This window comes from Euprymna scolopes, chromosome 38, assembly GCF_053919585.1.
Source record: "Euprymna scolopes isolate OS-2025 chromosome 38, ASM5391958v1, whole genome shotgun sequence".
NCBI lineage: Eukaryota > Metazoa > Mollusca > Cephalopoda > Sepiida > Sepiolidae > Euprymna > Euprymna scolopes.
In genome coordinates, this window is record NC_136519.1 from 1971288 (window position 1) to 1985990 (window position 14703).

Sequence of the window (14703 nt, forward strand, 5' to 3'; positions counted from 1 at the left end):
TCTGTTATATCTGCGGTACGCATGCTGCCTTTGAGCAATGGCAGCTGCACAATAGGGTTAAACAATTGGGAGAGTGGGGCGTGCTATAGAATTTCCGCGTGGGAACATGTGCTTCAATTGCATTTTTCATCCATTCAGTGATCTCATTTGCGCACTGTATAGCCTTTTTGTAATACCTCGTTGTTTTTGAGCAGTGGCTCTTCAGATTTAAATCGAAATTTTAGGGCAATTTCTACCATTATCACAGCGTGATCAGCATTCCCGACTGGGCTGTGAGCATTCGTTACACAATTATCGGGAACTGTGGCCAGAAATAGATCTAGAAGTGAGGCATATTGATCTTGTTGGTCAGGGAAACATGTCGGATAAGGAATGAGATATAGAGAAGCTATGTGTTGTGCTGCCAGCTGCGTCTATGTAAGTAGAGAATCCAAGCCAGTTTTTGTGGTGGACATTGAAGTCAGCAAATACATATACCTGTGCGCTAGTATCGAGGGAGAGTGCTGTGTCTAAGGTTTACTATAAAATTTCGAGTTTTAATATAAAAATAGCACTTATTTCTGGATTTGTAGACCCTTACAAAAATGGCACGCATTTATAAGTTTACAATAAAAATAGCACACGTTTATTGATTTAGTATAAAATAGTACATTTTCTCTATCTGTTATTGATAAAGATCGTTGTTGTTTAACAATTGTCGATGGAGAATTTAAAATGTTTTCTTCAAACGATGATAAACGAAACGAATCTACGGTTTTTCGTCCTGTTTTATCTCCTTAAATACCAACAATATTAACATCTTTAAATAATGCAATAATTATTTGAAATTGTTATTTCGGAGTATTCTACTCCCAGACAAATTACTCTGCCAAGTCTTAAGAGTCATGTCTACTCTATTATCACGATTAACGAGTAGCATATTTTATAGCGAGATTGTCGCAGCGAAATACAACCTGGTGAAAAAAACAATCCAATTTTTTTAGCGGTTGGTTATATGCCAACTTTGTGGCTGTTTGTTTTGTAGTTTTTTACCTTTAGCTGCAAAGAAGACAATACATTGACACCATGCACTTACCTTTCTCCTGTTGGTAATAAAGCGTCTCCTCGTTTTCTTCCTCGTTAGTCTCTTGTTTACGTAAGTTGTCATCAGTGTCCAGCTCATTAAGCATGTTGCGCAGTGAGGTTTGGGCCCCCAAGCGTTGGGCTTCTTCAGGACTTAACCCTATCTCGCCATCCTCAGTCTCCACAGGCTCTTCTGACTCCTCGACTTCTTCAGGTTCATTAACTGAAGAATAACAGAAAATTATTTAAAACCCAATGTAAACTAACTGGTTTGTCGGTCACAAAATGTTTATATGTATATATATATATATATATATATATATATATATATATATATATATATATGACTACTTTCTTTGATCACATAAATTAATATACGAAAGTATAATTTTATGCCTAAACTAAGTATTTACTTCAACAGTGCTCAATACATAGGTAGAGCTAGGTAGTAAGTTAGAAATATATATATATATATATATATATATATATATATATATATGGCAATTAAGCTACACAGAATATTCCGCGTTTCATCCACATTAGGATTCGTCAGGCATATATATATATATATATATATATATAAGTAAAATCAGAGTGTTATTTATAAAATATAAGGATTTCTTTAATAGCGGAATTTGCCTACTACGAATGTAAGTTCATAAGTTTATACTTATCTCTCTCGCTATATATATAGAGAGAATGTGTGTGTGCGGACACTTCTCAACCTATATACTCGACGAATTTTGATCTACAGACTTAAAATTTGGTATATAATGTATTCGAAGACGTAGAGAACTTTTTAATCGTTTTTTATCTGGAAAAAAAAGGACGCTAAATTGAAAAATTGGTACGTGAGCGTCAACGGATTTTTATCTGTTTTTCAAATATTTCACGAATGTGCATGCGCCAGTAGATCACATGACAGATACCTTATATTAAGAATAAGTAGGTTTGAAAAAAAACATTTTGTAGATCGTGTCAAGCTGATCCAACGGTTATCGTACTTGACTGTCTTTAGATTTTAGTTTCGATCTCAGCTCGAGTATTTTTTTTTACTTACAAGAATTGAAAAAAAAGTAATACTCGCATGCACATGTTTCATTTTTTTTTCGTTTTAATTAATTTTTTTAAAGAAATTTAACGTTACGTTTAATACCTACGGTATTTCTGATTAAAATAAATAAGAATTCTGCATTAATTAAAATATAATATTTATGCGCATTCTACGACCGAGCAATGCCGGCAATTTGCTAGTTTTATTATAATTATTAATTTCTTATTTTATTTAGTAACCACGTTCTAAGTTTTACTAAAACCTATTTCAGATTAAACAAAAACCTATAGAAATAGACACATGTCTGTGGTGAATAAGCCAGTACAAAAATAAAAATAGAGTACATATACATACTTACAGATAGTACTTATACATACTTATAGATAGTACTTATATATACTTATAGATAGTACTTATAGATTCTTAGTATTATACATAGTATCAGGAGAATATATGTGTAATAGAAATTCCATAGCATTGATATCTGTCTAAGAAACCAACAGAATAGCACGTCTAAAGCATGATAATCATGGAGAAGATAAGAACAAGATGTCTTCTGAAGAGTATTTTGAAGAGTTCCTTTTCTCGTTGCTGTTCTGGTAATTTGGAACTAGTTAAGAATCTATTCGTGAAACCAGGATACAATACAAATAATTACTATTTGTATGGTATGTAAACAAACTACATAGGGCACCAATATATATGCATATATATATATATATGTATATATATGTATATATATATGTGTGTGTATGTATATATATATTTATACATATATATCAACACATGAAGATTTAAAAACAATTTAACATAAAACAGGCTAGCTAACCGGGTTCCGTTTCTCGTCCAGCAGAGCTAAATGTCATGAATATGGCGAGGGATAGAAAAAGAATTAATATAACAATAAATAAATAAATAAAATAAAATAAAATAAAAAATAAATAAACAGGGAAAAGTCACATTGAAATCAAATTAAGTCCTAACAGATTTTATTTTTGCTTGCAAAGAGAAAGTCTCATGGACTTAATAAAAATGGTTTCGAGGACTCTTAGATGAAAGGGCGAGTGCGATTTGCACAGGATCGTAAACATATTAGCACTGAAATTTGTCGCACACACATGGGATTTATAAGTTGCATATATATATATATATATATATATAAGTTGGTACACAAATAATGTTGTTTTTAGCACACACACACACACATACACACACACACACACACACACACACACACACAATATATATATATATATATATATATATATATATATATATATATATATATATATACGTCAAAACGACATTATTTTTGCACCGATATAATACTATTGTTTTTTTTTTCAATACGTACAGACACTAGTGTTTCATCATTTCGGAATTCAATTGCCGCCCGTCGCGAGATTCGAACCCAGCCACGAAATCATCTCTGACTCCACTAGCAAGGAACAAACCGTTCGTAAACCGCGCAACGTAAACCGTGGTGAGATTATAGTTAAAATGAACTTTCATATAAAGCGTTAATCTCATTCAAGAAGGCCGACAGTGATCACGTGATGCAAGCATCGGTTTTCGGTCAGAAATTTGGCTGTAAAGGGGCCCAAGTTCAACGATTTCACCTTTGAAAACTCTACCAAACTCCTCCGCCAATTTTGGGTCTTAACACTTACAATTTTAGATGTAGATTACTTGAACATGGATCAAACTTTTTTTAATTTGATTTGATCCCAAAACAATAAATGTTAAGGGGTCAGAATTTGGATCCAAGTTAAAAAGAATTTGATCTCTTAGGTCTCTACCAAATTACCCAACTAATTTTTGGTCTAAGCATTTTACATAAAATGTATTCAGAAATAGGGAAGGCTTTTTAATCAGTTTTTAGCCGACACTTTCGCTGCTAAGAGGTCAAAGTTCAAAAAATTTTACCTTTGCAGTCTCTAGCAAACTATTCAGCTAATTTTGGATCTAAACATTTGAAATTTTACATAAAGGGTATTCAGACATGCAGCAAGCATTTTAATCAGTTTTTATGGTAAAGATTTGGTTGCCAAGACCAAACTCCTCCGCAAATTTTGGGTCTAAACACTTTAAATTTTCGATTTAGGTTTTAATATATATATACACATATGCTGATAAAGTTAAAGTTATACAGTACATAGGGCCCGAGAAAAGCTAGGCTGAACTACTAGTATATATATATATATATATATATATATATATATATATATATATATATATATATATATATATATATATATATATATATTAGTCCTCGCGCGAAAGAGCAGCACACAAAATGTTTTAAATAATAATAATAATAATAATAATAATAATAATAATAATAATAATAATAATAATAATAATAGAATACCAATAACAAAGACCTTCGCTGATGAGGACTGCTATTGACCGTAACCAGTTATACAATACTTTTGAAAATTTAATCTCTATTTTCCTCGTTATGTACTGAATATTTGTTAATGACACCTATATGAAATATATTCCTTATTAAAGTTTAAAGATTTTCTATTCTGAAAGAATTTAATCTAAAATGTTATTTTAAAGTTTTTGTTAAAAAATTCGGATTTTCTCATTATTCAGACTTGTATTACAAAGAGGGCGTTGCAAAAATGAGTTGTGGTGTGAGGAGAAATACAAACTGAAACAGAGAGAATATTCAGACATGTAATAATACAAAGAGGGGTTGCAAAAATGAGTTGTGGTGCGAGGAGAAATACAAACTGAAATAGAGAGAAGGAGAGTTTTAAAATATAATCTTAAAAAGATCAGATACAAGCTAGAAAAACATTTCATCCAAGGCATGAAAATTGTTAAACAAAATGTTTAAAAATAAAGGTACAATATTCAATTTGAAATTTATTTCTCGTCAAATGCTCTAGAACATCTTTGTCTGTCTGTGCACACATTCTTGTAGACCCAAACGCTAATATGTAGACCCAACAAATGTTGACATGTAAACCCACCATGTTGTAAACGTTGTCGCAAGGAAGGCAAAAACAAAAAAAATAGGAAACAACTTCAACTCCTTATTTCAGGTTTTAAGAAAATACCTTTATTTCTCATTCGCTCGCCACGCGTAACTTCTCGTTACGGATGTGACGTCACGCACGTGTGTCTAATGTGATTCCGATCCTTATCTTTTCAAACGAGATCCTTCTAGAACATCTTTGTCGGTCTGTGCACACATTCTTTTATAGTCGTTTTCTATTTCCTTACAATAAAGTCATTTTGAACACGGCTCGACATTTGCATACAGCCGACACACGCGCGTCCGCGTTCTGTTACAACGTGACAAACACGTCGATAATATTAATATTTATAGTAATAAGGAATAAATAACAATTATGGCGTCTTATTATCGTAACAAATACTAAATTGAAATTACTATTATAAGAAACCAGCGGGAGACATGGCGTCGTATTAATATACATGATAATAATACCAGATTCATTCTTAATTGGAAAACATGTATTATTATTATTAAGGACAATGGCTATCAGTATCAGATGAGAACGCTTCCAACTTAATAAATCCGCAACATAGAACATATAGTCTTTTACCACTGCATAAAGATCTGGCATCATGACGGAAGGTGGGGTAAGAAAGGCTAGAGCATCTTAACATGTACATTCGACATTCATCAGTGGAGGCGCCTCAGGCGATTAACTATAAATCCACCTTTCTAGAACATTCAACTTGTGGAACAAGATTTATCAAGATTTCTTTCTGACCGACAACAACATAATTCGTCTTCAATTAAATATAAACAAATTCTTGTTGAGCCGCCCTCTTCGATAATCACTCTTTAGTAATATTCTATCAATTCACGTAGTGCTTTCAATCCTATCGTGCTCGCGATCATCGCCGAAGTCATAATCTCTGTAATCTTAGGATGGGCCGCGCACTTTTATAAGCAGTTGTCTAGATCTTTCATAAAAACACCCCCCCAAAAAAAACCAACAACAAAAAACAAAACTTCTAAAAGAAAAGGGTAGAGCCTGGGAGGATTGTATCCACCAAACAAATAAGGGTAATCAAATTCCTTTTAAGTAATATTCTACCAATTGCACCCACAGTTTCCAATCTTCTCGTAATGGCGAATACTGTCAACATGACAAGCCTCCTAAACACGTATCTTCGCACCTTGATAAAAGTTAACCAATTAGTACACACAAAACCTTTTAAAAGAAAAGAAAGAGCCTAAAAGGGGACACTTTTTTTATGACTGTACGGAGCATCCAATACCCGACACGCAACTTGGCACCCGGCACAGTAGCGTTGGCTGATATCCATTCTTATGGCGGACTTTTGCTGAAGACCTATCCTAGGCTTATAAAAAGTGCTCCAATACATCTATGGCCGGGAATTGGAATTCTAATTAACATTTTACCAAACTTCTAAGGGGTCCCATGCTTTATTTATTCCCAGGAATGGCATCTTGTAATATCCTCACTTTCTTTATCAGATATATTCGACCTTGTTTTTTGTCGAGTTGTGACGCTGTGACACCGATAACAAAATTACATTATTTTTGGTGAACAATCTATCTAGAAATAAAGGCCATTAGTCGTGTGCAAGTTGTTTTTGATCATCTTCAGAATATCGCAATGAATAGGTGTTTCGGTTAGAGCCATTCTCGTTTGCGTTATCGTGTGACTGTTTACGTCAGAATCAGCTCGTACACTTAAGATTATAATTAAAACCTTTTTTTTAATTGATTACAAAATCTGGAGTTCACACCTTTATGTGAAATAATGTTTTTCCTTATTTCGGAACATCTGCTGCGTTTGTATGTTACAGAAAGCAATTAATTTTATTTCTTCTTATTTTTATTCAGTACGGAAAGAAGAAAGGAGAAAAAAAGGGAGAGTAAAACATATAAAAGGAAGAAGAAAGAGAGCAACTTATATAAGTTTGTACATTTTTCGCGTTCGCGTATCTATTAAGTAATCTTCCACACACTAACGGCTTCATTCGAAAACAAACACCTCTACTATAAATGTCCGCACAGAAATCCTTACTAAATAAAACACGTATTTATTTATTTGTCTATTTGTTTGTTTGTGGACTGTTATCCTCATCTCCATAGTTGTTTTTCTTGTTTCATCACGTTTCAGCCAACTCATCCTCTGGCCTTCTTTAGGTGATTAATTGAGACGGGATAGGAATGTTGAGTGTCGTAACTATATCCCCAATAATTACTGCCTTTCATAGTTGTTGTTGTTTCACCACGTTTTGGCCAACTTCCGGTAGGATTGAAACCGCTATCTTCAGAAAATGCAGAGATTCGGCGCATCTATCCATTGAGCAACGGGAGGAGCGATCAAGGTTGGATGGTTTTGTTTTATAAATCTAAGTCTCCGCTCTTATCTGGTCTTCTGTTGTCGGATCCGTACAAAATGGTATTATATATTATTTTTTATATATTGGAATCCTTTGAGATGAGTAATTTGTGTATTTATTTATTTGCGGACTGTTATCCTCATCTTTATAGTTGTTGCTGTTGTTTTCTTTATTACACCACGTTTCGGATAACTCACCATCTGGTTTTCTTCAGGTGATTAACCACACCAGGGAAGGAATGCTGAATCTTGTAACTGTATCCCCAGGGACGCCACAACAACTATGACAAAAAATATTAATAAAACTTTTTCCTGTTTTTTTGGAGACGAGGATTAATGATGTATTCTATTTGTATTGTTCAGATTACTGTTATTATCAGAACGTTTCGTCAATGTAATCTCCAATTTGTATAACCCCGCCACAACCTCTGAACCCTATATTACTAGTTCTGTATTTTTCAAAGTTGTCTTTTATTTATTTATTTATTCACACCATTATTCCCAGGTTAGCAATTTTCCCCCTTTGTCAGAAAAAAATTACTCATTGCATCTGAGAACTAAAACAAAAAGAGAAGGAAGTGAGATTTAGTATTGACCTCACTATTTACCATCTAACTAAAATTGCACTGACTCTGTCGAACTGATTATCGAGGACGTACCTTTAACTTGCTATGGAAACCACAACAACCGTTGTGGGTCAGGTTGATCTGCTGGTTGATGAGGATGGGAGTTAGGAAGCTGGCAAAAGTAAACTCAACATCCACATTCTGTTGTCAATTATAAATATGAGAATAATCTAATCAACATGGCGCCGCCCTTATGGAAATCCTAAGTGTAATGGATATTTCTTGCGCAAGCGCAATACGCAGGATATTTATTACTAATAACTCACCATTTATCAAGGATGCAAAAGTTATAAAAGGATAAGTGACAATCAGATGAATAGATTAACCGTTTGCAACTGATACTCGAGATATTATTCAAAATGAAAATGATGTTCAACAAACACCCTTCAATATATCCATGTATATATCCGTATAGTAGGATATCATGTTCACAATGCTATTTTATTATTACAAATTAGTCACCGTTAGCAGCACCAAAATGCCACTCGAGGATAAAGGGTTAACGAGATTGTCAGCTCGATGATGAATACTACTATGAGAGGATTGAAGACGACAAATAAAATTGCGTATCTTTCCCTTCCTTTATTTTGTATTTTACTCCTCACATTCTAGGAGCGATATTTCTGTCAAAGAGGGAAGAATTGCTGTTTTCTCGGTCAGGATGTATTCCATCTAACACTTATAGTTGAAAAGTTTTTGACAATGAAGTCGTAGTATTTTACTTTTTATATAAAATGGCTTCATGTCTTGTCTAGGGGGATTTCTATTAAAAATTTTATTCATTAAGAGTGTTTCTCAACAAGTATTTGTTAACATTGGACTTGATAACAATCATATTGCAGTCTCAGAAAATTAATCCAATGGTAATATGTTGTAGATATTGGATAGAAATTTCGTTTAGTTTTCGAGACACAAAAGAACAGAAATTTCTCTAAGTTGCTATCAGAATTACGAGTTCTTGCTGTGAATATTTTGTAAAAAGGACGCAGAAATATTGAGTGTAGGCGGACGCCTTTCGATGAAATAATAAAATAAAGAAAGACGAGCAACGTGTATTGTGCGAGAAAAAGATATAGAGAAGACAAGAGATTACTTCCCACTAGATTGCAAAGTCAATTTTGTACAATGTAAAATCTGTGTTCACCAGAAAATTGCATTTCGAATCAGAAACATTGTGGAAAGGTACAGGATAGAACGAAAAAGTTGTCGTCCTTAACACTACAATTTCATTTTAAAACGTTTTTTGAAAGAATCACTTCAGCTTACTTAATTATGTAGTAAAGCTGACATCTATTCGATGTATCAACCTTCAGCCCCAATTACCGCCTCGATGCGGGTTCGGAACTGGGAGCATAATTTTTCTACAAGCGCCGGCATGAGCTAAACATATACTACAGCTTGCTCTTACTGTATTTTCAGCAATTTCGTACCTTTGTTGATTAACTTTATTTGCCCTGCAGTTGAATTGATCAACTATTGTACTTATTGTTTCTGCTATTTCGTCCCGTTGTCCATTAATTCTTCTTATCAGCTCAACACCGTAATTACATGTTGATGATCACAATTCGACAAGTCACCCTATAACATTGTTTTTAGAAAAAAAAAAAAAAAAAAAAAAAAAACGTTTTTCAGGACAAATGCCAGCCACAGTACAAGGTGGAACGATAAAAGTATCGCCCTAAAGAAATTAACACTACAACTTTATTTTAAAACTTTTATTGAAAAAAAATCAATTCAGGTAACTTAATTATGTAGTAGAGCTGGCGTCTATTCAATGTAGCCGCCTTCATCCTCAATAATTGCCTCGATACTGGTTCAAAACTGGGAGCATGCCTTTTCCACAAGTGCCGGCATAAGCTCTGCAAATACTCGGCGGGTGGCGGCGATCAGGCTGGCTTTAGTGTTGGGGAGGTCATGTTGGTGATATTTCCGACGTATGACCAAACGAAGTAGTTCAGTGAGTTCAGGTCGAGGGAGTAGGGGGACAATGAGAGAAGGGTACAAAGACGTAGCACTTTTTCGGAAGCGAAGCCTGGGTCTCTTTGGACTTGAGGGTCAGCATAATGGGCCTGTTGTTATAACTTTGATCGTTAGAGAGCATTAGTTGTACAACGGCGCATCTTCGATCTCTCTTGCTGAACATTGTGTCACTTCCATACATGATATAAGGCTCCTATCGCTCTTGAGATTTGTACACAACTGGTCAACTAATAGATGGTTTGCAACAAAAAGAAAACCTGTTTTCATGAAACGGAAATGGAATCATGTCGTCTTTTCTAGAGCTACAGTTTTATTATTCAACCCTGTATGATGATCCAACCATGTTTTGTTGCGATCTAAAAGAAGGTTCGTTGTAAACGTTGTTTTGAATTTTTTGGTTAATAGTACAGAAACATGAAAGCCACATTACATAAGAAAAAATATACAATAAAATAAAACAAAACAAAGTATCTGTTTCGTAATGGAATCCACTGCTTTAGGAGCCCATTATATGAGGATAGAATCCAAGCGAAGTTAGAATGGACACAAAAGAAAGACTACAAAATATATTACATCCGCATTACAGAAAGATTACAAAAGAAGATATCCCGAAGCGAAATATCTTAAAAAATAAATAAAAAAGATACTTTTGGTAAAAATGCTTTTTTCTCGTTGTCAGATGTTTTCAGCGATATTGATTTTCAATAGGATACGATAGATACACGTGTTTTAGTGTCGACACTTCTGCAACGCTGGTCTTCTTTAAAAGCTAGATAATGTAAAAATGTCCGTACGAAGTTTCCTTTTCGAGCATTAAACTCACATACTAAAAACAAAGAATAAACTACATCATGTATATGGGCAATCTGTAGCGAATTGTAAAGAAATTAATTTTATAGGTAAGTGTTGTGGGGTAAAAATCACCCCTATTTTAGTACGAAGTGGAATCAACCAGTCCTACCACTGGTATCAGAGACTAAATAGAGAAATTCATACCATGTTTCACCGCATGCTACGAACACGTTCATCTCATACCACTTTAGTGGCTCATGTATTCTTTATGATAAATACATATTATGTTTTATACACTTTACACTACTTGTGTTTTTTTTCATTTGTGACTCCTAGCACAGGTCTACAACAGTAAGTTTTAACGACTTTACATTCCGAACTTTCAACTTTCAATTCATTAGAGTTTTATCTGTCAACTATTTAACGACGGCGCATGCGCGAATCATTCACATGGCAGCTTCCTTATGTTAAGAATAATTAAGTTTTAAAACACTTTTTAAAGAACGTGGCAAGTTGGCCTAATGGTTATCGTACTGTAATTATTGTCTTTAGGTCTTAGTTTCCATCTCAGCTCGAGTATTTCTTTCTTACAAGAAGTAAACTGTTTAGAAAAAATCATAATATAATGCATATGTCTCAATTTCTTTTCGCTTTTTACTTCATTTTTTAAAAAGAAATTTAACGTTATGGTTATACCAGGCAATGCCAGGTACATCTGCTTTTAGTCTAGAAAATAGCAATCTAAGGCAATTTCATGTATGTTCGTATGTTATTGCTATCCACCCCTTTTTTAAAAGATGGAATTGTCCGATCGCCGAAGATGAATGCCAAAGAAGTAATTTTTTAATTTTCGTCCGAGTCGTTGTTGTTGTTATTGTTGTTGTTGTTGTTGTTATTGTTGTTGTTGTTATTTTTTGTTGTTGTTGTTGTTGTTGTTCTTGTTGTTATTATTCTTGTTGTTGTTGTTTTTCTTCTTGTTGTTATTATTCTTGTTGTTGTTATTGTTGTTCTTGTTGTTCTTCTTGTTTTTGTTCTTGTTATTGTTGTTGCTATTATTGTTGTTGTTATTGTGGTTGTTGTTATTGTTGTTGCTATTATTGTTGTTGTTGTTATTGTTGTTGTTATTGTTGTTGTTATTGTTGTTGCTATTATTGTTGTTGTTTTTTATTGTTGTTGCTATTATTATTGTTGTTGTTGCTATTATTGTTGTTGTTGTTGCTATTATTGTTGTTGTTGTTATTGTTGTTCTTGCTGTTATTTTTGTTCTTGTTGCTGTTGTTATTGTTGTAGTTGTTGTTATTGTTGTAGTTGTTTTATTGTTGTAGTTGTTGTTATTGCTGTTCTTGTTGTTCTTGCTGTTATTTTTGTTGTTATGGTTGTTATTATTGTTGTTGTTATTGTTGTTGTTGTTGTTGTTATTGTTGTAGTTGTTTTATTGTTGTAGTTGTTGTAGCTGTTGTTATTGTTGTAGTTGTTTTATTGTTGTAGTTGTTGTTATTGTTGTTATTGATGTTGTTGCTGTTATTGTTGTTATTGTTATTGTTGTTGTTGTTGTTCTTGAGGAGGAGGAGGAGGAGGAGCCTCATTTCTGATGATTGTGCTGCCATTAATTTCTCCGATATCTTTCTATCAGGCTTTCTTTTTATAAAGATATCGGATACTTACGGGAGGGACCATGTGAAAGTTGCCAACATCCATGAGCGATGTCAGAGCTGCGTCGAACGTAAAACTTGAACTGAAATACACTTTTGCGTTATGATCAATATATGATATGTGTTCTATCTAAAGATGGCACAATAACATGGTTTGGTCTGCATTCGCGCCGGACGCTTATATAATAGAAATATGTTAGAAATGCTTACAGAGGTTTTGAAAGTAAACATACTCAGATATATTTTTAGAAAACTTCAATGGCTAGAGAAATTGATATGTACGTTTTAGCTTGCACACAGATGTTAACATAATATTGTCGAGTTTTGTTACAAATAATAACTAGCGAAATCTGTATAATAATAATAATAATAATAATAATAATAATAATAATAAAAATAATTATTGTTATTATTATTATTATTATTATTATTATTATTATTACACCAGATAAGTGAGGAGGATCAACGAGGATAACAATTAAGAGAGAAAGCACTAACCAGACCTCCACTAGATGAGTATACGAGGCTTATCATAACCAAAATTCCAGACGAATGCTCGTTACAAACGAAGATCAACGATAAACGCCTATTGCAATAACACAAACTAATTTGCAAAGCTTATCCAAAGAGGTGGTGAGTTCTAGAAATCTGGGAGACTTGTCGCCACTAAGATTTCAGAGAACATCACAGATTGTGCTCAAAGAGAATTATTTGATGATGGTCTGTGTGAAAACTCTTAATGAATAATAATAATAATAATAATAATAATAATAATAATAATAATAATAATAATAATAATAATAATAACTAGAAAGATAACATCCTAAATTTTATAGTATTAAAAACAAATATAGCGGTGAAAACACGCTAATCGATTGCTGCCTGGAGTGTTCGTGAATGTGTATTCTGTAATTAATCTATATTCCGGAATTAAATTTCAACCAATGAAACTTGCCGGAAAGCGTGACACACAAAAGAACAGACACGCTATCGTATTAATATATAGTAAATAATAATAATAGGTCAAGGTGGATGGAAAATGGGTTGAGGATGGGGATAAGATCGAAAAGAGAAAGCACTAACTAGATCTGGGACCTTGGGGAGTCTTATTACCACCCAAATTCCATTGATAACCAATGGTCACTGCCAGCCAGATGTCAATAGCAAGCGACTCTTGCGATGATGCAAAATAATTTTACAAATATTGAAAGAGGTGGCGAGTATTGGAAACCTGGGGAGAGTTGTTATCATCCAGTATCATGTCGGTTTTTGTCAGTGAGCAATTTTTTTTTTTTTGACGACCTGCGTGAGAACTTCTAGTGAGTAAATAATAATAATACGAGGGATGCTTTTTATTCTGCCAGAAGGGATCAGAGGAGATTGTAAATTGGCATTGTTATAATGACTAAACCTAAGCATTCATGACCTGATAGTTTCATCTTTCTGTTGCAAATATTGGCGGTATAAAGCTCCAAGAAAACAACCTCTTTCATGAGCAAAGACGCGTCATTGAATTCCCGGCAAAAAGTGCATCGAGAATAATGGTAACTATACACTGAATCACAACAGGTAGCTCGTTGTAATGCTAACACTCCCGTCTTTCTAGACCTTCAATTTCTAGAGTAAAAAAATAGGCTCTACTTTTGGAACGAGCATCGTATGGCAAAGCAGGTCTCGAACGCCCATGCGCAATTTTCATGATGTTAATAAAGACATAATTGGACCAAAGAGAGTGTAAAAACTAGAAAAAAGCATTAACCAGACCTCCACTTGTACAAGGTCATTTTCGCCCAAATTCAAGACCAATTGCCGTTACTAGCAAGAACTCAATGGTAAGCAGCTTTTGCGATAACGCAAATTTATTTGGTATGGTTCTCAAAAGATATGTAAAACCCTTGAAATCTGAGAGAAACTGTAGTTACTCAGTCTCCAAGGAATACCATAGTTTCATATTCTTTCCTTTGAAAACTAGATTTTCCTGTTAGCCCCCCCCCCTGCACACAATATTATCTATAGTACAGTGTACCAACTTGGGAAAGTCGCCGTTGGTTATGCAATTTCATCTGCTGCTTTTGCTTTTGATGCGTAATTGTTGGCATTTGTTATGAGATATATATTCCTAGTGCAAAAGTAACTAAAGTTTACAGTTGTTGTTCCCAGCTTTTCAAATCTGA

The 14703-nt window shown here is 33.8% G+C and overlaps 1 protein-coding gene across 1 annotated transcript in view; it reads right to left on the minus strand.

Moving 5' to 3' along the window:
- LOC145263052 (uncharacterized) overlaps positions 1-14703 on the minus strand; it is a 287051-nt gene that overhangs the window by 84236 nt on the left and 188112 nt on the right. The window contains exon 6 of the mRNA XM_080119881.1: positions 1076-1285. Within this exon, the coding sequence (XP_079976007.1) occupies positions 1076-1285 (210 nt within the window). The remainder of the gene's footprint in view (positions 1-1075; positions 1286-14703) is intronic.